This window comes from Lacerta agilis, chromosome 2, assembly GCF_009819535.1.
Source record: "Lacerta agilis isolate rLacAgi1 chromosome 2, rLacAgi1.pri, whole genome shotgun sequence".
In the NCBI taxonomy this organism is placed as follows: Eukaryota; Metazoa; Chordata; class Lepidosauria; order Squamata; family Lacertidae; genus Lacerta; species Lacerta agilis.
In genome coordinates, this window is record NC_046313.1 from 66,441,874 (window position 1) to 66,469,311 (window position 27,438).

The window sequence follows — 27,438 nt, forward strand, 5'->3', positions numbered from 1 at the left end:
AAGGATTTTTTTATTTTGTGGTGATTAGATGTCCATCATCGCCTATTCAACACTCTACATACACCTATAGATTCCTATAGATGCGTGTTACTTGCCCAAGTGCAGTATGGCGCTCTGCGGTTTCTCTTACAGTTGTAATAGGATTCTAATAGAGCACAACTTGGAAGAGCAGTGTGGCACTTGTTTTATTACTCCTGCCCACTTGAGGTTATTTAAAAACTTTTATCTAATTCCGAGAAAAGGTCCTGGTAGTGTCCTATATAGCATAATTGAGCTACTTTAAGAAAACGTTGCAGGTCAGTGTGGCTTTGTTCAGCTTATTCACAATTCCCTTTGTCAGTGGCGGAGCTGCATGCTCTGGAACCGGGGGGGCAGAGAGCAGGCAGGGGCGTGGCTGGTGCGCGTCCGGGGGGGGCATGACACCGACGCGGTGTGGGGTGTGTGCGGTGTGTGTCCGGGGGGTGCACGGCCGTGATGGCACCCCCCTCCCCGATGGTGCCAGGGCGGTGCGCTTCTCCCTCCCCCCGTTCCTCCACCAGTGCCCTTCGCACCACAGTGCTTTCCCTTCACATTGGTTCTTTTTCTTGCCCACATAGCTGTGAACAGAACCAATTTAAAGCAGCAGTGCAGCTCAGTTGCAGGATCTTCATCGCATTTGAAGAGTTCACTCCATAGGACAGGCATATAACACAGATTACCAAACAGAAGTCACTAGGTAGCAAAAACCAGAACATTTAAAATTGGAATTAATGTACTTCATGTGGTTAAATCTATTCACCTTGGATTAAATGCACCCTAGTGACATCTAAAGGAAATATTAATCTCTCTCTCTTAGGATACTGTAGTAGTTCTGAATGCTTCATGCAAAGCAGTGTACAAGACTTACTTGCTAAAAATACTTCTCTTCACCTCTTTGAAAAGCAGTAGGGTTCATATATTGGGACCACTTCCTTTCATGCATGCAATGTACATACGAAAGCAGCAGAATCTTATACCACAGAGGAGGAACAGTGGCGGGTAGTGTGAAGAGCTTTCAAATAGTTCTATTTATTTTAACTTTCCTGAGACTAAGAATAAATGAACTGGAGGAGAGCCTCTAAACATGTTGTCACAATAAAGAAATGCCTTAAGTTTCAAGAGATGAGGAATTTTGAAGTAGCTATACTATGTACATCTCAAATCCACTTGGCCAACTTCAAAACAGCTCTTTGCTTAAGATAATGTCTATGTAAAAAGGAAGGCGTAAGTACAAAACTATGAGCAATTATGCAGCTTTACTTCCTTGCACAATCTTTCTGTTAAACCAGAACTGTCTGAAGTACTGCATGTTTTTCACTTCAGAACATTCATTATCTTGTGTCCTTCCCTTTGGTCTGCTTGATTACATACCTGAAAATGTGATTAGCAAGACTAATATTTGCATAGTAACCTTGGTCCTAAAGCGTCCCAGGGAGTCAGAGTAAAACTTCCAGATTGCAGAACTTTGGTCCAAAGGTCTTGCATATTTTGGTGCTGTGGAATATCAAGGAAAGGAATTTAGATTGAGGGATTTGGGGTGAAAAGACTCTCCAAGGTTACTTCTTAGCCTCTGGGAGAAATGTGTTCCTGTTAAGAGATGAAATTGGTTCAAGAAAATCTAGTATTGGCATCACTGGCAGGGTGTGAAGGTTACACGAAGGCCTTCCTGGCTTTCTCCCCTTGTATGCATCTTTTTTTTTTTATAAAAAAAATATTTTTTATTAAATATTTTTTAGGGTTATAAAAATACGTGCATTGTCTCTATTTGCAGCCCTTATATGTATCTTGAAATGTTGGTAGTAAATCTCATATGGGTAGAAATGTAATGGCTTAGAGCAGTTTTTCTATGAAGGCCTTAATATGATTTCTTCCTGCTGTGGAATTGATGACTTGTATAATATGCATTATTTGACCTTACAAAGTGGTATAAGTTTTTACATAATTTTGGAAGCTGCTTTATTATAATTATTATTCAGTTTATACCCCACCCTTTATTAAAAGCTTCCAGGGTGGTGTACAGCGTTAATAACACATTTTATGGAGCATTGATAATAAAAACATAATAAAATGCATAATAACAGTCAGCATAATAATAAACTAATCATAATAACAGTCAACCGACCTGGCTCCCCCCCCCCCCCGAAAAAAAGCTTTAACAGGCCATAGATTATTCAGTGACTAAAGGCCTGGCTAAAGAAGAATGCTTTTGCCTGTGTCCTAAAGACATGTAATGATGGCACCAGGCAAGCTTCTCTGGGGAGAACATTCCACATTTGGGGTCGAGGGGGGGTAACTCTCTGAACCCATCAAGGAGGAGGGACACAGAGAATGGCATCAATGACAAACACAGGCTCCAGGCCACTTTGTATGAGAGGCGGTCCTTAAGGTATTGAGGGGTTTTAGGGGCTTCCCTTAAATTATTTGATCTTGGAGGCCAATGTTTTGTTCTGTTTGCTGTTTGCAGTTGTTGTATGAAGATTTATGCATTCTGTCACAAGTAGTTGATGTTTGCAGTTGGCGTTTTTGTTCATAAAGACTAATGTTATGTGCTCTAATGTGGTTGTGGCCAACAGCAACAAAGCACTCCTGGATCATATTTTTCCAATTAAAGTAAGCACATTTTGATAAATGGAGCCTGTAGAAGTTTGCTCCCAAATCCAGGTGGGCAGCACATTATGTAAACATATGAGCTGGTGGAAAGGCAGTGCCTGCATTGCCAAGTGTTGTTTTTTTGTTTTTCAAAGATCCATGGAGCACTGAAGTGACCGGCTTACTTTAATGTTTGGACCTTGAATGAGGGTATACTTTGTTTGTTTTAGATTATTTTCCTGTTCATTTCAGAAACTTCCTCACAATCTTTTTAGTACTGCAATGTGTAAAGGACCAGGTGCCTGATTTGCAAGGCAGGTTTGCTGATCTTGTAGTAAGTAGTTCGTCCAAAGGAACCATTAACACATTCAGTATTTGCTCCCTCCGATAACAAACTCATGTTGTGAGTGCTGTCAGAAATGGCGTCAAAACAGAGCCACTCACAAATAAGAGGCAGCTATTGACATACTCTGGGGAACCATGAGGACCAGAAGGAGAGAAGAATAGAATGCCTTGCTTAAATTCCTTTACAGCTCTAGTATATTGGAGAAGGGCCTGGCTGGCTGGCTTGGTAGGAATCCTGAACAGGGACACTTCTACTAGGAGGTGTTTCAACTGGGCCTGGGTGATGTATAGCAGCTTCACCCAGTAGTATATCGCAAGTGAAACCGACACTGCTTCTGAGTTCCTCTGCTACCAGTGCCACTTTCAACATTGAGCCGCTGGTAGCAGAGGGACTCAGGAGCAGTGGTGGTGTCACCCGTGATAACTGCCGGGTGAAGTCACCATTGCTGTGCCCCTTATACTGCAGAGGGAGGAGCAAGCTGTATCACCGGGCCGATACAGTTTGTTCCTCCCTCAACTTCTTTAAACTACTTCTGCCCTAGCTCTCTCAGCTGTGGAGTGGGAGCAGTTTAATGCTCAGTTGAGCCGTGCAAAGAAGCTCTGAGGTCCCTCTGACTAGATGAAGTCAAATATTCTGTAAGTATATTTTTTCACTGCTCTAACCCATTAGTCTTCAAAAGAACTCCGTGGCTTAAGCGTGGTTCCCAGATTCTCCATCCAGGTAGCTTTTAAGACTGGGCCAGCTCATTTCAATGAACCTAATTATACATTTGTTTCCAAGATAGATAGATAGGTGTGAGGAAAAGGCCACTCCCTCCCTGCACCTGTAATGGGGCCTTCACAGCTGTTTGAAGATGCTGGTGGTTTGAAGGGGGAAGTTGGGTAGCTGAAATTTCTGCCCCACCCACAAAGTGGAGTCTTTTCATATTAGCATATGGTGCAGTTGCCAATGGGGGTGGAGCTTCTGCCCAAAGCAAAGGACAGCATTTATGCATGGGGTGTGCATTTGCACTAATGTGGCCGAAGCTACCTCCAGAGTTGATGTCTTTTAGCCTCATAGTCTGCCCACACTGACACTGTGATGCTCCTTCCCGTGTTGTCTCCTCTTCCTCCACGCTCCAGACAGAAATTACTACTGCCCCAAGGCTACCAAAATGTAGTAAGAAGCACATTCATGCATTCAAATATTGTCTAAGCTATTGGTTCAGACACTTCCTTGTGCATTGGAATGCACACATGAAATGTTAACCCTCAGATCAGTATTCTTCCAAATTGGGTCAGAACTTGTTCTGACACAATCCTTAGCGCATGAGAGGAATGTTCCAGTTTACTAGAGGAGGTGTGCCAGACTGGGAGTTCTTGTAATCACATCAGCACTTTGGTTCTTGAGCTTTAAGGAAGCCTTCTATTACTCATTGACCTTGAAGATCTTTCCTTTAATGGTTTTAGCAGAGCAAATGCTAGTCTAGTTTATTATTTACGTATTGTCTGAGCAGTTCTGGGCCTGTGCTTTTTGCAAGTGTACATGGAGCAAAGTGTTCTTATAAACTATAATGACACTGCTCGTCAGTGTAGATACATTTTAGCTGGTGAAAGACAGGCTTGCATGATGTGTCAACGCCCAGCAAAGCTATTACATTTGATACTTTCCCCTATTAAAAGCAGTAGTATTGAAAATGTCTGCTACTTAACGAAAAGGTCGTCTGTGTGTAGTATATAAATATGGATAGAGCTAATAAAGGACCCCATTTATCTCTGCGTTGCATCTTCTGAAATTGGAATGAAATTTCTGCAATACAAAAGTGAGAAGCATGGAGGGGGGATCTCATATCAAGAGGGGATTCCAGTCAGAGAATGCATGGGTAGAGATATGCACATACCTAATAAGGGACGCAGGTGGCACTGTGGGTTGAACCACAGAGCCTAGGGCTTGCTGATCAGAAGGTCGGCGGTTCAAATCCCCGCAATGGGGTGAGCTCCTGTTGCTCGGTCCCAGCTCCTGCCCACCTAGCAGTTCGAAAACACGTCAAAAGTGCAAGTAGATAAATAGGTACCGCTCCAGCAGAAAGGTAAACGGCGTTTCCGTGTGCTGCTCTGGTTCGCCAGAAGTGGATTTGTCATGCTGGCCACATGACCCGGAAGCTGTACGCCGGCTCCCTCGGCCAGTAATGCGAGATGAGCAGCGCAACCCCAGAGTCGGACACGACTGGACCTAATGCTCAAGGGTCCCTTTACCTTTACTTTAAGCAACACAGAGCGAATGTCTTCACGCAGGATGGAATTCTGTTGCTCTTCTGCAGGAAGTTTCATGTACCCAGATGTGTTTAGGCTTTTTGTCTCTGGTCCATGCAGCAGGAAGCCTATTTTGCAAATAATTCTTGCAGCATGCACACCTGTCAGAATATATAGACACAATTCTCCCACGCAACATGGTGTTTGTATGGAATTTCCTACACAGAAGCAATGTCCGGGTAGGAGTGACCTATGTAAAACAGCTGTCATATTTAGATTACTTGTTTGTAACATTCAAACTCGGGGCTAGGAAAACTGTAGTATGGAGTTGAGCTCAAAGTAGCAGAACTAAATGTCCATGCAACATCTTCCACTAATGGCTCTTAAGTTCTGATAATTAAAGTGTAAACTCCCTGTGCAAACTTGCTACTGTTTTCTTGAAAGATTGCCCCGCTCTATGATGATACATCATTTGATTTCTTCCTTTCTTCACATACTTTTATGACTCAGTAAAGATATAGGGTATGGAGAGTGAATGACCTGAAACATTTAATGCTGCAGCACTGCTGAAGCCAAGAAGTTATAAACTGTTGCAGAAAATTGGATGGGAGACCACTGGGAGCTCCATGTAAAAGCGGAAAGGATGAGGACATTGTGGGTGTGGGAGGGTCAACAGAAACCTTGACAGAAGATTGAACTGGACTGGGGCAGAAGCTGGAGAATTTTGAAAGTAGGGGAACAGTGCTTTGGGCAGTTGGGCTTCAAGCTTCGGAAAGGCTTCATGCGCTAGCCAGATGACAGAACCTTAGTCAAAAGGGTCATAATGAAGTTTGTCTTCACCTGCTCATTGACTGTGTATGTGTGTGTTTCTCTTACAGGTACCAAGACTAGCAACAATGAATTTGGTGTGAAGGATTGGTGACTGCACGGCTCTGTTTAGCTTGCTGGGCCCTGGATCTCTTTTTCTGGCTACAACAGAGTACTTGGCACGTGCTGAGAGAATGACTCTTGGATTTATACAGCTGTCCCCAATACTGGGGAGGACTTTGCTAGTGCTGATGGTGACTACTACTGTTAAGTGCCATTGGCCTAGTGAGGCCTCAGAAGTTGTACGGGACTGGGAAAACCAGTTAGAGGCCTCCATGCATTCGGTGCTTTCGGATCTCCGAGAGAATGTGCCAGCGGTGGTGGGGATTCCTGACAGCTCTGCTGTAGTGGGTCGTTCCTTCAGAGTCACCATCCCAACAGAACTAATAGCTTCTAATGGCGAAATTATCCAGGTGAGAAATTGGGACTGTAATATTTTGTTCCATGTATTTACTTCTATCTTACTAGCATTTGTCTTCTCTCTCTCTCCTCAATGGGTGTGCTTAAAAATTGACTTTTACATCCAAATGTTATAGAGACTAAGATCAGGAGAAGTATCTACTATACTAATTTGTCTATTTTGAAATCTGGGCTGACTTTTCATGGAATTTGAAACTTGATGCTAGGGGAAGAGAACTTGTCATAAACACGCTCCAAGCATAGTCCCTTTCCTAGGCATAAATTTTTTGCATTCCTCTTCTGACTTTGGTAGGAACAGGCAGCCATGATGTACTTTCCTGGCCTTAGGATGCTACAGAGGCTGCCAGTCCCAGCTTTAATTTATTAGTTACAGAATAATAATGTATCATTTCTCCAATTGGAGAGGTAGCTGTGGGAGTGATGTGAAACTTGCTGTTCTGGGGGAAAGTGTTGCAGTGCCCAAAGAGAGAAATTCTGCCACTAGTCAGCCTAACCAACAGCTTTTCAGCCAAAAAGTTGAGGCTGTATTAGAAAGAACCTAGAATCATTTATGGGATACAAGATGGTTTTCCAGGCCTGTAAATAATCAGGAAGTACTTTCTGACTTTGCACTCCGTCCTGCCCCTTCTTCCTTGTTTTTAGTGAAGGGACCACTTTTTATTTCTATAAACATTTAAATGCAATAAAAGCAGTGAAAGAGCCACAAAACAGCACAGGGAAAAATGAATACAGCAAACACAAAATTTTAACCACAGCAAGGGAGCAACCATTTATTGTCCAAAAGCATTCCCCCAAAAGGGAGGTTTGGAACATCTTGTCACTTGCTTGTCTTTGTGTTGAAAGAGCCAGTGTCTTTGAGTGGAGGAAGAAAACAAGGCATATATGAGTAATTGACTGCACTGGGATTGTGGAGAGTACGCAGAAAGTGTTAGTAAAAGGGTTAGTAAAAGATGTAGAGTCCCCCTTGCTGGAACCTCTCAAACAGAGATAATTCAGAGGTGATCACAACTTTGTTTTGTGCCCTGTGCTTTAAAAAAGGTTCAACTGTCTGGTTGCCAGGCCTCAACGTGGGCTGGCAACAAGAGATATCATTCATACCCATGCTCATTCTTTTATATCTTGAAAAACATGTAGCTTAGTTACTGAGGCTTCATTCTCAGTTTTTGTACAAGAACTGCCTTGCTATCCTGTGCTGAAACTAGTGCTTTGCTAGCAACATTGTTGACATGGTATGTTCATAGAAAGCCAGATGGGTGTTGCCTTACACAGCTTGAAGGTCAAGAGAAAGTGATAGGTACTGATAACTGAAAGTAAGGGGGCAAGAATCTGCTTGTAATCTGTTCAGTAGTTCCCAAACTGTAAGAGCAGTTGTAGTCCTGCTTCCCTTTTAGGATATTTAGTTTTAATCACTAAGATGCTCAGAGATCTTGAGATGCAAGTTATTTTTTAGGCAATGCCAGAGGTGTGTTAAGCTTGGACAACCTCAGAGGATTCACAAGACCTGCAGAACTACAGGCTGAATTTCAGTGCAGGATAAAGGCAGCCTGACATCTTCTCAAAAGAAGAAATCGTATCCTGCCCAAACTTGCTATGCTGACTGTGATAACCGGCCAACCTATGCTTGGAAATGTGCAAAATTATTTTATTCACCTTGCTTTATGTAGCATCTATAGGATTTAAAAACCAGGAGGACTAATAACAGTTATGGCCTGTAATCTGCATAATACAGGCTATTGAAATTTACTCAGTAACTGGATTAGTAATCAGCATAATCTGCTCTTCTATTTTACAAAAGACTGTTTTTCACTTAAAATCACGGGGTTAAAAAAAAACTACTTCCATTTTTGGTTAATCAGCCCCATGCCCAAATTTATGCCTTATTTTGCAGTCTTATTTCTGACATCTGTGACCTGATATGTGCCTCACTTAGATTAGCTCTTTAGTACTGAACACTTTGAATGCATGAATATACTTAATCCCCACAGTCTTGTGACATCTTAACCTTTTGCGAAGTTCTGACATGTTGAGCTCTCCACACTTTTCTGGGATAGTATTTTCAATGTTTGTTTTTTAGACATGTGAACCTTCAAATTGGGAGTTCTTACCTTAGATTTGTAAGCAAATACACAGAAATTACTTGTCCATAACAATTTCTTGTAGCCTCTTTGCCCCATCCATGTGGTATTACCGGTAATTGTATTCTACCAGAATACAATACCAGAGGTATGAAAGGAAGAAAAAATAATCAGCACTTCTCTTTGCTTTACAAAAGCTTTTCTCCTTTGTCACCTGGAGGAGAGTCTTACTAACTGCAGGAGGCCAGATAAATGTCTGTTTTCAAGCCTGCATTGTTTTGTCATCAAGGTCACAATGCCATTTTTAAATAGTTTCTTCTACCTACATGAGCTTTAAGAACTGTGTTAGTCTTCTTGCCAAAAGGGTGCAGTGTAATACTTAAGGGACCAACAATAATTAGCAATTAGCAATCTCTGGTCACACTGCTGAGTAAAATCTCAACATTTATTCTGCAGAGCAAAGTAGGTTCCTACTATACAGAAGAGGCAATTATTGGGTATGCTGGTGGTGATCACTTTAGTTGAACACTCTTAAATGGAATCCCCCTCCCCCCCCAAAAAAACCATGCTCAGGAATAGACAAACATTTGGCAGCAGGTGTTTCTGTAGCAATCGAATGAAGGACCAATCTGGATCTGCCTCGGAAGCTACAATAGTTAGGTTCTGTGACCTCCAACAAAATGGAAGTGTGGGAAAATATTTTCTTTGGAGATGGAATCTCCTTCCTTTCAACCTCTCTGAAGTGCTGTACATACACATAACTGGTGCACAGATGGTGCCATGTCAGTGAATTGTCAAGAGCAAAACCAAATCCATTTAATCTTTGGTTAATTGATGACTCCATTTAAATGGTGTTTTCTGTGACTGACGGACTAGTTGGCAATAAAGCTATGCAAAGCTGCTTTGCTTGCGCAGACTGGAGACTTCTTTTCACAAGTCCAGTAACTATCACCATCTGCTGGAGAGGCTTTTATTTAACAGGTTTATTTAACAGGTTTATTCTTATCGGATATTTAGGAGATTTTGTCCCACAAACAGGATCTGAGCAGTTTTGTTCGGAGAAACCAAACAGGCTCATTATCAGCTGTGAGTGTGGCCACATGGGCAGGGCTCTGTCCCTATTAATGCAATAGCTGCACTGTGAGAGACATTCTTCTGGGGCATTTGGATGTAGCAAGGAGTTGCCATCTATGCTGCATTTTTCTCTCCTGGCCTTCTGTTAAGAAGATTAACACATGGATTTCTAACTGAACATGAACTCAAGATTAGGGTCAATGTGGTGCAAAGAGCACTTTCCGTGAAAGCTTCAAGCTAATGCAGTGGGAGCACTTGGCAGGCTGCCTGCTAACTAATGGGTTGAGAATTGTGCATGCCTGGGTCTGTGGGAACCTAATGCTGTTTGCCGTACATAGTTTCAGTATCACCTGTTGACTCCCAGGATATAAAGGGATTGTCACAGAGGCATGTACCAAGAGACTCAAAGAAGATCTTGTCCAGTTTTTCACTGGTACAGTCATGTATGCCTCCCATTGTGACGGATTTTGGCCTTTTAACTTCCAACAGTGGGTTCCACACTTGGAAGATATGACTCAGTCTAATTACAACCAAACTTTTCACACTGACAGTTCCTTGTTTCTCGACGTTGCTGCTCCTGAATAGTGTCCTCTAGCATTGAATTTTAAAGGAGAAGATAACCAGTAAGTAATTGTATACATGGTCTGCGTGGCTTGGATGAAGGTCACTAGCAGAAGTTTTAATCCTCCTGCCAATTCAGCCATCAGGATATCTGCTGGCTGGGGAAATAGCAGCAAGTGGTGATTAGTTGGGAGTCCAAAGCATCAATATGCGCCTAGCATCTGGTGCAAATGTTGTATCATAGATTCTTTTTCCTTTGGCCTTTTGCTTGCAAAAAGGTCATGTGTGGAGAAGTGCCCTCTTTCAAAATTTGGCATTCTACCATGGACTGTGAGCAACAAAACGGAGAGCAGGATTCAGGCAACAGGTCCCTTGTTCAAGCACCCTGCTAGACTATATTAAATGAAATGTTTTCAGACCGGCAGCATTTCATTGGACAGTCAATGTTTTGCAGTGACCACCCAGTGAAATTACTTGCATGCCCTCTTGTCATATGAGAGAGGAAATGAGTTGTCTTCTGAATAGTTCCTTTATAATAAATATGGGCACATCTGGAAATGGAAGGCGTTACAGTGTGAGTGGCAGAATGGTATTAGATGGAGCAGCTGAGTTTTGAACAATGTGGTCTCATAGAGAAGTTGTTTATTAGACACCAAAGACAAATGTCACTTCAAATACGCGTCATTTCCACATCTTTAAAATGGATCTTGCCAGGGTATGGTTAAATGTCTGGTATGTATAGTGGAAATATTCTAATTGCCCACTGATTATTCAGTGTTTCCATTTTCTCCAGATGAATATACTGAATGTTTTGAAACAAGAAAAAAGTGCCTTAAAATTAGCATCTGGGATGCAGTTCCACTGTTATACTATAACCAGCCATGTTCCTTACATGTTTTTTTTTCCATTTTATTGTAACACACCTAGTTGTCGGTAGTACTACTTAGTATTCTTGAGTGAGCCTCGTAGTTCCCTCTAGTGGTTACATTGGATGTCTAGAGGTTCAGATGCTTGACTGGTGTTCCTGGGTGGTCCCAGAAGAAGGCAATACTGCAGAATGTTCACTGCATATCAAAAATAGCTTTCTCGAGGTCAGCATTTGTTTTTATGAATCTTTTGTCCTTATTTTCCAGGATAACAATCCATAGTGCATCTTTTCTTCTTAAATTTCTGACCTTTGAATCTGACTCTCTTAAAATTCATGATCAATAAAATACAGCTGTGACTAATAGGTCCCTGATGGCTTGAAGTATGTTGCATTTAGGTCTTGGACAGATGCAAAGGAATTCTAATTCAAAGTATAATCATGAATTGATCGCTACAAAATATGGTTAGATTTAGAGCTGAATCAATCTTCATGAGTTCTGGCGAAGTTTGCAATCTGCTTTTCATTCACTGAATATTCCTTGTTATACTGAGGAGTCAAAACCAAAATGGCTTCAGCACTCAAGCTTGTTCAGACGGTCAAGTTTTCAACTGAACATTGCCTGTTTGTTTCAGTTGCCTCCATTGTTTGGGGAAGGAGACATAGCTTGACCCTTTGCTTAGAGGCTATGATTAAGAAGATCTTTCCAATACATCAGAGAAAAATGCTGAGTATTGCCAGTCCACAGATTATGGAGTATATTGGAGGAGGTCATATTCTGTGGATTATCAGTTATATACATGCACAGAGGTCAATCTATAGGTCAATCAACATCAAAACACATACATTTCCTGGAAATTATAAAACATAAGCAGACTTACAGTGCATTTTCCATTTTACTGCCCATTCACTCAGTTTGAAGAGGTCCTTTTGTTTTAATGACCGAACAAATGAGTATCATCAGCAAACTTGGCCACCCTGCTACATCCGTTTTTCAGCTAAATCCAGTCAGGGTGAGGCATCTGCAGTCTAGACAAACAAAAAATCTTCTGAAAATCTTCAGGAATTAAAAAATTATGCTGAGGGGAAACATTAAATTATAGCGGTAGTATCCAGGATACTGGGTGTGGGGCTTGTAAATAATGGATTTCAGCATGAATATAAGCCCCAGAGATGGAGTACAAATTAGTAAATTGGGCAGTGCACTGACAGGAAGTAACAGATGTGCTGTGGATCCCAAAAAACTGACAAGACCAAACCCATTCCAGAAGCAAGAAGTTGGAGTTGAGTGAAGGTGGTTTGTGATTAGGGTATTAATCTACTTTCAAGCATTTGTTGACACTAGGCATTACCTCATAAATAGCTTGATGGCAGTTTTAGAAATCTAAGTTGTTCTAAATCACTGTTGTTCCATTTGGAGTACAAATTACTTTTTTGCCATGAGTCATAGGAACATGATCATCTTCCATGAAAGCTGCTTGAGATATGCTTGTTTGTAATAATTGGAAACAAAAGCAGGCTTTTTCTTAGCATCCGAGGAGATATTTCTGTCTTGCATAAAATGGCAGAGTTCACAGACGTGTTGCTGATAGTGGGCAGGCAGCGCTGAAGAGAACTGCCTCTCAAACTGAATTGCTTGAGGGTTTGAAATACAGGATAGCATTAATATGCGATAACCATAACCAAAAAAGTTACTTTGGGGGTATATTCGAGTCTAAACACCCTAAACGCTTACTGCTGCACCTGCACACTGACATTCCCGCTGCTGCTTCACATAGCACTCTTCTGTATCAGACCCTCCCTGCAACTGCTTCCATGTTCTGCTTTGTGGTGGCTTCAGTTGTTAAGATCTAGGAATAAGCACCTCCCAGAAGTCAAACTCCAGCAGCAGCAAAGCTGTGGGGGACAGGGAGTGTGAGTTTTCAGTAATACACACATCTATTCAACCCTTTCCCAAGAAAATTGAGCACTTTTATGAACTAAGATGCTTGCGTTCAGTAATAAATTAATCATTTATTTGGGTTACATTGTACACCATTCAAGGGGCTTACCCTTTACAATAGCAAGTAGCACACTATTTCCTCTATTTGATTTAAGGTCTCATAGAGAGAGTGGGTGTGAGTGCAGGGTTCTGAATCATGAATAGAGCCAACATATGTTCAGTAGGTTTCCCTTATACAGACAAGCTCTCCAGAGACAAAAATGCTTGACTCTTTCTGGTGTAACTGACTAACCTGATTCTCTTGCATGGTGAACACTGTTATCTTTCAGTTAGTTCTTTGATAGCTTTCAAATATGCAAATAACACACTTTTCCAAGCCTCTGCTTTCTTGTTTTGAGAGGACTGTATCCTTCAAAAGCAAACCCTTATTAGTTTGTGTTCAGAGCTATAAGTTTTCAGAAAAACAAAATTAGTGGTAAAAGTCCTTTCTTAGAAGTAGCAAGCTGTATAGGAGTCTTGATATGATAATCTGAGAATCATGCAATCTGCCTAGGTTTTAGTGACCTGACTCTCTGCCTTTTAGCTTCTTTTCCCTTTCTGCCTCCTTTCATCTATCCATCCATCCAATCTTAGGCTTGAATCCATCCAATCTTAGGCTTGAATGTCTTTCTATTCTGCTAAGATAGCATGGGGAGGCAATATCACAAACACAGCCACACACTTTTTAGTAATTCATGTAGCCACTTGTATGTACACACCTAAGTGAGGCTTTAACCATGGAATTTCTTCTAGATTCCACTATATATTCTGGCCAATATATGCAGTATGACTCGAAAAGTGTTTCTTGGGCTTATATTTGTGAAATCTTAGTAAAATTATTGTGGCTGTCAAAGCCATAGTCCGATTGCTTACAAAGTTTACTATGTGTGAGGATGCAATTACTGTATGGGATTTGTTTGTTTGTGGAAATAGGCATTAGCAAAATAGTAGTCCCTTGACACAAAGATGCATCTGAAGCACAGAGTGACAACAGGATATTGAAGTAGATGGGTGGCTGGTCTGATCCTGTGGTGCTTTTCTTAAGTTCACAGCTGCAGCATTGGCGACTTATTATGGAAAAACTAACCCTGGTTTACACTTGGGCAAAATTAGGGTGCTAGAAAGTTATCTTGCATTTTTCAATATCTGAGAATTGGCTTTGTCTCCCATCTTCTTTGGTTATCGGGGAAGGAGGAAAGAAAAGAAACTAAAATCTGTATATATTTAAGTAGATATAAATTGTCAGTTATCTGCTACTCCTGGGGCAAGGATGAGCAGTGAAAGTCCTTTTGAAAGGGGCACCAGTCCTGTACATAAACAGTGTCTGGTGCATAATCCATACTTGGTATTCTTTTTACTTGCAGTTGCCTTTTGGAGCTCAGTTACATAAACTGCAGCGGTAGTGGTTGGCTTGTTTCAGATTCTGTCCAGAGTTATGCATATTATAGTCATGTTTGGGTGGTGGATGCTGCAGGGAAACTGTTGTGTGGTTGTCATAAAGGTCTGGTGTTAGAATTTTGGGCTGCATGTCTCCTTTAGAGGCCCTAATACTATACTACATAGTATGAAATGCACTTAAAGAAGCTAGAGTTACCGGTAACTTTATTTCCTGAACTCTTGTGTGAGGAAGTTCTGCAAAGCTGCTTTAGTTTTATGAGGGAAGCAACATACTGTTGCTTCATTCCTGTTTAGCACCATGTGGGAAATATTACTCATCTTTGTCTCTCAAATTTGAATACTTCTTAAAAATAGTAATAATCAGCTAAAGCTAAAATAAGTATGTTGTTGTTTGTTGTTGTTGTTGTTGTTGTTGTCATTGTCATTTATTTATTTATTCAATTAGAAATTAAAGGTGTGTATCTGTCTTTGGTCCAGTTCACATGTAACACTGTTGTTGTTGTTCAGTCGTTCAGTCGTGTCCGACTCTTCGTGACCCCATGGACCAGAGCACGCCAGGCACGCCTATCCTTCACTGCCTCTCGCATTTTGGCCAAACTCATGTTAGTAGCTTCGAGAACACTGTCCAACCATCTCATCCTCTGTCGCCCCCTTCTCCTTGTGCCCTCCATCTTTCCCAACATCAGGGTCTTTTCTAGGGAGTCTTCTCTTCTCATGAGGTGGCCAAAGTACTGGAGCCTCAACTTCAGGATATGTCCTTCTAGTGAGCACTCAGGGCTGATTTCTTTAAGAATGGATAGGTTTGATCTTCTTGCAGTCCATGGGACTCTCAAGAGTCTCCTCCAGCACCATAATTCAAAAGCATCAAGTCTTCGGCGATCAGCCTTCTTTAACACTAGATACCTGCAAATTGTAGTTCCTTTCTTGGTCTTAACTATTGTATTGGGCTGGGTTAGTACCAAAGTGCTTCCCCCCAAAAAATCATTTGCACCCCTCAAGTGATAATGTTAACACTTGGAAACCATTGTGGATTCATTCTCCTAGTATTCAGCTTTGGTGCCCACAGGACACTCTGCCAGCTTTCATTGGCTTTCTTGCTTCTGTTTCCCGAAGTCTGTCACAGATAAAAGACAGAGTAGAGCTCCAGCAGCAATGGAGAGTTTCAGATCTAAGGATGTACCGGGAAGACTTTGTCTCAGCTATTCACTGAGGCATGGCCTCTTGCAAATCAGTGCTGTTGCCCACCACCACCACAACATGCCCTTCACCTTAAGGTCCCAGGGCAGGGTACAGTTTAAAATAAAACAGTAAAACGTTTTAAGAACTTTAAATTTACAAAAAATACAGTAGTGTGGATAGTAGCAATACTGGCTTACCTTTGATACCCACTGTAAAAACTAAGAAGCTTCACATATATATTATTGAAATATTCAAAGTGCTGTAAAGATGCCAAGTATAAAATCTTTCTATGCAGTATCACCTCGAGACTTAACTACATGTCTGCTCGTGAGTCAGGCCTATCAAATTCATGTCCTTTCATCCTTCCGCCTAGTTTCTAAAATGATAGCCAGTTAAAATCTGTTCAGTACTGTCTCTCTTCAGTTGGCAGTGTGATTTTGACTGAATTGAATACAAGCATCACCTCAGTAAGGTTTAAAGTTGCAGTAAGAAAGTGTGAAATACGCTATAAGCACTTCCACATATGGTACCTTGACAAGGTAAGAGGTTTAAATTTAGGGTGTGGCTCACACTGTCTGACAGCTGGTCTCTGCTGTCATCCTACCAAGCTGGAGTTTACTCTTGCTGAAGAATGTTAAAGTGGCAAAATTTGGGCAGTTCTGTTCTGGATTCCTTGCTTTGTTGAACTGATTCAGTAACCAGTGAACAAAAGAGGAAGGCACATGGTTGAAACATTTCTAGAATTGGGCATTTACTTAAAAATTCATGGTAATAGTGGTTGTGTTGTGAGTAATAATTTTAAAGGCATTTCTTAAAATTGATTTTAAAAAAAACCCGAATCCTCAAAAAGGAGCAGTATACAGTGATACCTCGGGTTACATAGGCTTCAGGTTACAAACTTTGCTTCAGGATGAGAACAGAAATCGGGCAGCAGTGGCAGCGGGAGGTCCCATTAGCTAAAGTTCTGGTTAAGAACAGTTTCAGGTTAAGAACGGAACTCCAGAACGAATTAAGTAGTCTACGTAACCAGAGGTACCACTGTACAGTATTCAGCACTAGCAGTGAAACATACTATCCCCTGATTGAAGATGTTCTCAGCGGGGCTGCCTTGCTGTGATATCACAGAATGTTCACAAACACTTTTAACTACTCAAGAGAAAGCTGTTAATATAAAGGACCCAAGACAGAAGGAGCTAGCAATAGATAGCATTTTGCTTACTCAGATGTTTGCACCTCCAGGTGGTTGGCAGTGTTTGCAGAAAAACAGGGAATGATCTGGCCAGAAGTAAACATTTTTAAACTCATGAATTTTAGCATTTGCTTAATTCTCCCATTGATGTCAGTGGGACAAAAGTGTTACACTCAGGCTGCAACCTGCTTTTATAAACACATAAAGGTAGACACACAAAGGATTGCACTGTAAGTTTTCTGAGAAAACAAACTTTTCCATTAACCTATCTGTGGTATTCATCTTTTTTCTTACCTTACCTTGTTAACACACCACTTACCAAAAATAAAATTCAAAACTGCTGGTCGCAATCAGCTATCTAAATTAAATCTAAACCATTATCTATTGTAGTGATTCATGTAATTTTTCTCCAAAAAAATATTTAATTGTTCCTTTTGTAAAATGTGTTTGTGTGTTGTATAATGTCATTGATATTGAAGTGTAATTGTTTCCTCAACTTTAGCTGTTCTGAGGGCTAAACAATACTTGCAATTTGCCAGAATGAGAGAGTATTTTCATAATTTAGGCTCAGTTTGCATGTGTCACATTAGTTAAATGTGAATCGTCTTAAGGCAGATACAATTGAGTTACTATTATTTACATTGAATATTTCTCCGGTAAATGGCTATACAGGTTTTATCCATGCCTCTTTTCCTTCCTTCCTATCCACAACACCAAGAAATACAAGATTATAACTGAAAGCTATATAATTCAGGAATCTGGTTGAGGGGAAATGGAAGAAATAAGGAACAGGATTCAAAGAGAAGGAATTAGGTGCAGTGACCTCTAATAAGATCCTTTTTGACAAATGGGAATGCTTTGTTATTTTTTTCTTACATTAAGTTTCCACTTCCTAAAGTAGGCCAGAGGATTTTGAGTATACATTCATATATGTAACTAGCTGTACCCGGCCACGCATTACTGTGACTCATTTGGTACTGGAAGGAGATCCCGTTTTCACCTGCCTCCCCACAGCTTCTCCCATTGAACTCCTGCCTGCCTCCTCTCCGTCTTTACCCCCATTTTCGCCTGCCTCCCCACAGCTACTCCTATTGAACTCCTGCCTGCCTCCTCTCTGTATTTCCCTCCATTTTTGCCTGCCTCCCCACAGCATCTCCTGTTGAACTCCTGCCTGCCTGCCTCCTCTACGTCTTCCCCCCATTTTTGCCTGCCTCCCCACAGCTTCTCCCGTTGAACTCCCGCCTGCCTCCGTATTTCCGTTTTCGCCTGCCTCCCCACAGCTTCTCCCGTTGAACTCCTGCTTGCCTCCTCTCCGTATTTCCCCCCGTTTTCACCTGCCTCCCCACAGCTTCTCCTGTTGAACTCCCACTTGCCTCCTCTCTGTCTTTCCCCCCCGTTTTTGCCTGCCTCCCCACAGCTTCTCCCATTGAACTCCTGCCCGCCTCCTCTCCCAACGGAGAGGCACCTTCCCCAACCCCCCCTTTCTTCCTCCCTCAGAAACATCTTTCCTTTTTCCGCCAAAACTGCTGTCTCCGCCCCCCCGCGCAAACACAGGGTTGGGGGCAGAATCCCCTCCCCAAGATTGGACGTCCCAGTAAAAGTGCTGGGTCCCAACATTACCTTTAACAAAAGCTTCTCTACCTAGTCACCTGTAGGTGATTTGGGCTCAGCCTAGGCCCTAGGCAACCAAGTGAGTGTCTGTTTTCAGTCCTGTTTTAATTTATTAACTTGGTTGTTTTCAATCTCTTTGACCTATCAAGTTGAGCTACTGCTCAAGATTTACATTCCATGTGTGCTTTCTGGAGGGGTTCTTAAACGTCTGTTGCACAAAGTTTAAAGACCAGAGTTTACTGTTATACTTATTTCTAAAGAATGTTGTAACTACCTGTGACTGTTTCTTTCTTTCTCTTTAATAGATTACTGAAGCTGGGAAAGAAACTTTGCCTTCTTGGTTGCATTGGGAACCAGAGAGTAGCACCTTGGAAGGTCTCCCGCTTGATACAGATAAAGGCATTCATTACATCTCAGTGAATTCAATGCATCTAGTATCTAATGGAAGCTACGTGCCCCAAACCACCAATGTCTTTTCCATTGAGGTTCATCCTGAAGATCATAATGAACCTCAGTCGGTACGCGTGGCTTCACAAGATATGAATGAAGTTGCACCGTTTGTGTGTAGCACAGAGGAACCAGTCACTATTTTGACTGTAATTTTGGATGCTGACTTAACAAAAATGACACCAAAGCAGAGGATTGAACTTTTAAACCGAATGAAAACCTTCTCAGAAGTGGAACTTTATAACATGAAATTGGTTCCCGTTGTAAATAATAGACTCTTTGACATGTCAGCCTTCATGGCTGGCCCAGGGAATGCAAAGAAAGTGGTGGAAAACGGAGCCTTACTATCTTGGAAACTAGGCTGTTCTTTGAGCCAGAATAGTGTCCCAAACATAAGCAATGTTGAATCTCCAGCTAAGGAAGGTACAATGTCTGCTCATCTTGGCTACCCCGTGGTTGGCTGGCACATTGCAAACAAGAAGCCTAATCTTCCAAAGAGAATAAGGCGACAGATTAATGCTACACCAACCCCTGTGACTGCTGTTGGACCTCCGACAACAGCCCTCCAAGAACCACCAGTTAGAATTGTTCCAACACCCACTTCCCCGGCCATTGCACCTCCCACTGAAACAACAGCTCCTCCAGTAAGAGAGCCTGTTCCTTTGCCTAGGAAACCCACAGTTACTATTAGAACAAGAGGTGCCATTGTTCAGACACCAACCCTTGGACCAATTCAGCCAACCAAAATGATAGAACCAGTTTCTACTACCCCTGTCCAGATCCGGCCCACAATGACTGGGCAAGTTGAACCTACTGCAGTAGTTACACCGCTCACAACAAAGAAACCAAAAAGAACCACGCCAAAACCGTCCACACCATCAACCACCGATACAAGTACGACACGAAGAACTCCCAGGCCCACCAAAATTCCTCGACCTCCAAAGACTCCCGGGACTACTAAATCACCTTTCATTCCACCAGAAAGAGTTTCGCCACCAACTCGCATACGCACCACTACAGTTGGAACGCCCCGTGTGCCCAATGATCCGCCAGAACTGAAAAACCATATTGACAGGGTGGATGCATGGGTGGGCACTTACTTTGAACTCAAGATACCGTCAGACACTTTCTATGACAAGGAAGATACCACCACTGATAAACTGCAGTTGACCATGAAACTAGAAGATGAGAAGCCATTGGAAGAAAACTCGTGGGTGCAGTTCAATAGCACTAGTCAGCTAATGTATGGACTACCCAATCGCACACACTCAGGCAGGCATGAATTTTTCATGCATGCCACAGACAAAGGGGGCCTTTCAACAGCGGATGCATTTGAAATATTTGTCCATGGTCTTGGAGCCGACGAGGTGCCTCCTGTTAAATTTAAAGCCGAATTGGAGGGAGACTATACTACAGTTGTTAATGACATTCATAAGAAAATTTTGTTGGTGAAGAAGCTGGCTTTTGCCCTCGGAGATAGAAACAGTAGCACTATTACCATACAAAACATTGTCAATGGCTCCATTGTAGTTGAGTGGACAAACAATACTCTGCCTTTGGATCCATGCCCCAAAGAGATGATTCGCACCATGAGCAGAAAAATTGCTGATAATTCTGGCAAGCCAAGCCACGCTTTCAAGAATGCCTTAGCGCCAGAGTTCCCGGCTAAGAACATTTCCGTTATTGGTGCTGGTAGCTGCGGACGCATTCAGTTTATTCCTTTCTCTAGAGAAGCACTTCCTACAACGGCACCGCCTACAGTTGTGCTCCCGCGGGATCCAGAAAAGACGAGTGAAGACGATGTGTACCTCCACACGGTCATCCCCGCTGTGGTGGTGGCAGCAATTCTGCTGATAGCTGGGATCATCGCTATGATTTGCTATCGCAAGAAGAGAAAAGGCAAGCTCACCATAGAAGACCAAGCCACCTTTATCAAGAAGGGAGTGCCCATCATCTTTGCCGATGAGCTGGATGACTCCAAGCCTCCCCCTTCCTCCAGCATGCCGCTGATTCTACAGGAGGAGAAAGCCCCTCTCCCGCCCCCGGAGTACCCAAATCAGAATATGCCAGAAACCACCCCGCTCAACCAAGACACCATAGGAGAGTACACGCCACTGCGAGACGAAGACCCCAATGCACCGCCCTACCAGCCACCCCCTCCCTTTACAGCACCCATGGAGGGCAAAGGCTCCCGTCCGAAGAACATGACCCCATACAGGTCTCCACCTCCCTACGTCCCCCCTTAATGAACAAGAGGCGCTTGCGGAGATGGGGCCTATAGTTCCACACCAGTGTTGTCTGTAGGGGTCGGTGGCCTGCGAATCCGTTACCAATTAGGAAACCAACATACATAAGCTCAAACGTAGCCCGGTCCCGGCAGGCCCTCTCTCCGAATGCGTTTGCTACACCACAGTGCTTGTGGAATTTTCGGGACACTGATTTTATTTTTGCCTAACAGCTTTTGTTTTGTTTATTCATAGAGTGGGGCGGGGAAATCTACTTGGCTCAAAAAGTATTTCTGACAGCAGGCGTCTCGAAGCATCTTGTGCAAAGGGAGAATGGCTGGACATGCAGGCAGCGCTAGGGGTGGCACGCTGGGTCTCTGCTGTTTGCCTTTAAAACTAACTGTACTGTTTTTTCTATTTCACGTGTGTCTAGCTACAGGGCATAACATGAAACGTAGCCTAAAAAATTAAAACCGGAGGACTTTCTGAGGTCAACGTTAAGTTTTTACATTTAATTGCTGTTACCTAAACTTGTATGTATAGAATGGGGAGGGGGAGGGGAAATGCTTTACTACAAATAAGCTCCAGGGGTGTTTCCAATGCCATTCAGGCTGAGGGACCGTCTTTTTTAATCAAAGGAATCCTATTTTTTCACACATTATACAGTTCAGTCATCAGCTGGGGTCCTTTTTGCAAACTGTAGAGTGAGCTCTTGTTGCTCCAGCCTGCCATTGCTGGACCGACGCCATGCCAATAGCCGTAGGTTTCTGAAAAAGGAAAGCTCTTTGCAATTACCAAAAAGAAAAGAGAGAGAGGGTTGAATCCAGCTATGTAGCAGCATTTGCTGCCTTTTGGAAATCGGGGCCCCAACAGTGGTAGCTGCAGGCTGCAAGGGTCATGGTGCTGCGCTGAGATTTTTCATCTGGAAGGCATCCTTTGGCTTTCGAAACACTCTTGAGATATTTTGGTGAAGATGCAATATTTTTATGTAGTGTAATGCAGTTTCCTCACATCAAGACTCCTCCTGGACCACAGTATTGGAAACAGTCCCCCCCCCCCAATCACTCACTGCTGTCCTCTGCACACACACAGACGCAATAGTAGCTGTCTGGCGGTTGGCAAAATAAAATGAAAAACACATGCGCGCCAGAAATAGTTCATAGCAAAAATCAGTGAACTTTCAGCTCTAATTTTGTACTAAATTTTTGATACAGCCTCAAATTGTTTTATTAAAAAAAAGTGATTAAAAATGGTAATGCTGCCAGCAGTTTGTATGAGCTTAGCTTCTTAGTATCAATTCAATGGGACTGACTGCTTTGCTCATTTTGGATTTTTTCCCCCTTTCTTTTTGGTCTCTCATAGTCATTGTTTTTAAATATTAGAGCCATGTCTAGGTTTCTTGCCTTTTTAAAAAATGAACTTCCACATGTCTCTCCTGGGAAGTTGGCGTGACCATCAAGGTCACCCCCATGCCCCCCCTTTCAACAAAATGATTTTAAGCATGAGTTATTAATTTTTTCTTGTCCATTTGAGACTATTTTTGGTACATTAGAGGGAGGAAAAGCCCTTTGCAATAATTAGTCCATCCCCTGGCTGGGGGCTGGGCAGCCTCTGGCTGACTTTGCACACAAAGCAGACACTTTTAAGCCATATTGACTGTTTTGCAAAGTATGATGGTGTGCTGACATGGCCAGTTAACACACTAGTGGATGAATGGCTAAAATGACCTTCACCTCTGAACTTGCTAGGGTGGCATTTCCCATCAAGCCTTTTTTTGACTACTTGAATAGGATTTTGTCTATTAAAACAAATGTTAATTTGACTATGGCCCCATATAGTTCTGCACTCTGCTTCTGCCCCCTGAGGTGGGCTGGAGGGGTTTGTGTTGAAGTGAGGGTGACTGTAAAGAATGTTTCAGGTTTAGCCTTTGTCTAGTTTGACAGGTATAGATTTGCCCTACAAAGTCCCCCCCCCTTTAAAAAAACATCTCTCCTCTATCCCTTCAGTGCTTGAAAGTTGGTGTGTGTCTCAGATGAGAAGAGGCGATGGATTCTGCTCCTCACACAGGAGAGCTGGTTGAAGGGAAAGGGATTAAGTGGCACCACTTAGGGCAGACTGCTTTTGAACAGACACTAGAAATATGTTTGTAAGAATGCCTCCCCCCACAAGCTAGCGACCATGGCAGCACAGTGCCAAAATCTATACTGGCAGGCCTGCATTTCAGATGTCTCCAAGTTATCAACACACACAGCCTCCTAAGCCCAAATGCTGCAAGTTAGAAGGGCCTTCCAAACAGTGCCGTTGTCCCTAGCAACTGATGCCACTTTATAATGGTCATGCGCAAGCGCAAACGGTTTCAGGCCTGGGCCTACCTGTCACCATAGAAACTGGAGGCGAAGGGGCAGTGAACAGAATAATAACAATGGCATTCTCATCAGCCGCCTTCCCCCTAAGCACCAGTGCTGTTTATTTATGCCACTAGACACTGTAATGGTGGGAGAAAATCTTGTATTAAAAGTGTTCACCAACCACTGATGTGTTTTTATGTCCTTATATAATTATTTTAAAAATGTGTTTTCTGCATTCTGTAAAGAAACATATCAACTAAATAAACCAGTGTACTTTACTACAAACGCAGAGGCTAGTGAGCTCTTCCGTTAGACCCCTCTGGGTTCCCAGCACACAATATTCCCATAACATAGGAAGCTCAGACTGGAACATAATCTGTAGAAAGTGTATTAGAAGAATCCCATTGAGCTCGAGGGTGCTCTGTTGAGTGCGGTAAGTGCTCCATTCTGCTTTGCACAATTCAGGACTGTATACTCATTATTGGCTTAAAGATTTTACACTTTAGGAGATGTGAGAAACAAAGCACAATGGTATCTGCTTAAATTCTCCCCAGTGATGAAAGAAAGATTTCTTTCTCTTTTTTAAAAGAAAAAGAAAAAGGTCAGAATGAAGTTGACAAGTAGTACAAAGGTTGCATTACTGGAAAGAATTATTTTAAGTGTCAAACCAATAAGAGATTCCTGGAGTCGCAGCCTTCAAATACCAAGGCACCATTCTCCATATATGTTACAAATATATGATATGTTGTTTTGTCAAGTGCTTCTCAATTCTCATGCATCCTCATAACAGCTCTATTTTGTAGATCACTAGGTCCCATTTTACAGAAGAGAAATAGAGGTATGGTGATGTACTTGATGTGTACAATGGGGCTTACTCTTAGGTAAGTGGGTATAAGATCACAGCCCTTAATCAAGGCTTCCCAGTGTGTTCTTGGCTGAACATGAACTTAAATCTCTTAGTCCAGTAAGAGTCCCAAGTCCTCCAAGGATAACTGTACTGTGTAAAAGCAATACTGGATGGTGTTGTGTGTGTTTTTTGCAGTTTATGGCCTCATACCTTTGCTGGCTTTCCACCCTCTTATCAGTGGAATATTGTGTTTCTCCCTGCTGATGACTAGAGCAAACAGCCTTAGAAGAAATTTGCAAGATGCTGGCTTAGGAGAAGGTATAGAGTAGGAGAGAATTGGACTTCATAGCCACCTTTTTAATTTATATTGCTGCATAGTGAACATTTAAACTGTCACTCCTTTGATTCAAGGTTTACAGTTTTCCTTTCTATAATTCAGACTGGGAACACGTTTGAAACATCCATCCATTTCTTTAATATCTCATTGCTGTTATATACCCTAAAATTATTGAGCTAGAGTAAGAAATATCAATAAAATGAGATGTACTAGAGTATTAACATACTACAATTTCAATTCTATAGGAAAGTGGTGCTCCCTGCACATAAAAGTCACCGACACTTAGCTGTTTGTATTTGGTTTTACTGGGTTTTTACCGGCACTAGCTAAAAGGCTCAAACTGGGTAATAATATTTTCTACATTGTTAAGTCTTCAAACCTTATTGCGGAGTAAGCTTTATTGAACAAAGTGAAACGGAGTACACAGGAACACACTATGGCTGCAGACCAGATTTCACTTACTAAAAGAGTAAGTCCCTTAGAAGATAAAAAAAAAAACCAAAGCAGTGATAGCCACCAACTTGGATGACTTAATAAAACAATTAGCTTTATTCTGCATGAATCTGCCTTATTAGTGACTGCTAGCCATGATGGCTATGCTCTGCCTCTATGGGTGGCAGCAGTTTGCTTCTGAATACCTGTTGCTGCAGAAGTCTAGTTAGCCATGGTGAGAACAGGGGGATGGACATTGAACAGCAGCTTATGTTCTTAAATATGTATATGCTACTTGGTTAAAATTCTATGCTCGCTCACTTGGAAGCAAATCTAATTAAACCCTCTGTGGGATTTACTTCTGAGTAAATGCATAGGATCAGGGTGTGCAAGGTTATAACGCACAATCCATTTATGTTCTGGAGCTAGTGGCATTGTTGGTTACATCCAAAACAATTTCACTGATCTCCTTAACTTCCGTGCTTTTCATTCTCCTTTAGCTTCCGAGCTGTAACTAACATTAGCCACACTCTGAGGAAACCCATTGAAATCAATAGACATGGCTAACTTGGGACCATTAATTTCAATGCTCTGAGTTAGATACAACCCATAGAACAGTATCCAACGCACTTGTTCCGTCAGTACAAGGATTTCTGCTCCAACGATGGAACTCCTTCACTTCTTCCCCATGTGTGCCCTCTCCACATCTGTTCTGGAGGGTTGGGGGAACCCTTAGAACAGATTTAGCGGAGGCATGGTGGGCAAAATAGAGGGGAAAGTTCAATTGTGCAAGCAGAAATCCCTGCATTGACAAAACAAGTCCTATAGCGCTACTATAGGATACAACCCTTAGTTTGGTGTTGCATGCTTGTCCTACAAACACACACACTTTAAAGGGCAGTTGTGGAGGTGATCATGCTTAGGGGGATGCCAAGCACTATATTTGGAGGGAGGGGGGAGGGCAGCATGATCTTTGGAACCATGGTGTGGCAGGCAAGGGTTAACCCTCTCCCTGCTGTGGTTCCAGTTTTGATCCACACAACACCAACCTACTTGTTTGACCCTGAGTGAGATTTAAACATGCTCATAATTTTAAAATGAACAGCACCAACGGGACAAGTGATGAAGAAATTAGCTGGTGCTCAAAGATAATTTTTCAGATATGTTTATCCTTGAGGACCAACAACACATAGAACAGGTAGGACTCTGAAATGATTTAATGGCCACAGTAAAGCAGTCACAGAAATGAGCCAAAAGTCAGTTATGGAGGTGTTCCTGTGTGACAGCAGTTACACACTAGCCATTCAATTTAACCACCTGTAAAAAGACTGCGGCATGACATGATTCATGGCAGCACTAGCTCTTACTATTATTTATCCACAAAACTTAATGCACATTGCACAGTTGTTGTTAAAAGTCACCAACCTTGTCTCAAGGCACCTTTTATTTCATCTCCTTATTTGTACTTGTTTTTAAACCTGTGGTGAAAGCTGGCATGGTTAGCCAGGTGCACAGTACTGCATTCCCAAAGCATTTTAACCACATTAATGAATGAGTTTAAGCATACCAGCAAAAGATTAGGGAATTTCTGGCAAGACGTGCAATCCATTTCCATCACTGGTTTGCACACCGTGCAAGTTAAGTAAGTTTCTGCAAATCTCTCTGTGACATTTAACCTAATTGGTAGGCACTGTCGTTCCTTTGCTCACAAATGCAAAATTCATATTGGTTCAAACATTGCTCATCCTCAGAGGAACCTGGAACAATACCATGTGACCAGAACTCAGCTTGCAGCTCAAATTTCAAATGCTCAGCTGGTGATAGAGCAAAAAGCTGCGATGATTTGTAAATTTTATGTGTAGTAGGTATGGACTTAAAGTCAGTAAGATTAACATTTTATTGATTCTGTGTGCAGCTTGCTTTCAAGCACTGTTCTGGAAACTGGTAAACTTTATTGGCTTGCTGGATTGAAATTAATCTAGTGCTACAGTCTACTTTGTTATGTGTCCTTGCAAGGCCCTGGATATGCCAAACTGGACTGCAACATACAAGGAATGATTCAGAAGTTCCAAGTTACTATTGGTGGTTTGCTTATGTATTGTTAGCTACTCTGCTGCTATCTTCCTACAATGTGTCGTCTTCTGCTTTAAGTTATCCATGATGTATTAACTAGTAAAATGCCTGTCATAATAATGGGTATAGGCAGGGAGGGCGGGTGCTTGCATATTATAAAGATCCTCCCTGGATACAACACATCTCTGCATTCTGCTCTGCTCACAGAGACGCATGGGATGAGTGGAGAAGCTTCAGACCTGGGGGCCAAATGAGGCATCTCTTTGGGCTCTTCCTTGGACATGCTTGTCCTCAGGCCATACTTGTCTCCAATCCTGCTCCTCCA

The 27,438-nt window shown here is 42.2% G+C and overlaps 1 protein-coding gene across 2 annotated transcripts in view; it reads left to right on the forward strand.

Moving 5' to 3' along the window:
• DAG1 (dystroglycan 1) overlaps positions 1–23,709 on the forward strand; it is a 49,288-nt gene extending 25,579 nt beyond the window's left edge. For both annotated transcript variants that reach the window (XM_033140528.1, XM_033140529.1), the window contains exons 2-3: positions 6,063–6,464; positions 18,710–23,709. In XM_033140528.1, the coding sequence (XP_032996419.1) occupies positions 6,186–6,464; positions 18,710–21,097 (2,667 nt within the window). In that variant the 5' untranslated portion in view covers positions 6,063–6,185 and the 3' untranslated portion in view covers positions 21,098–23,709. The remainder of the gene's footprint in view (positions 1–6,062; positions 6,465–18,709) is intronic.
• Positions 23,710–27,438: the final 3,729 nt, after the last annotated feature.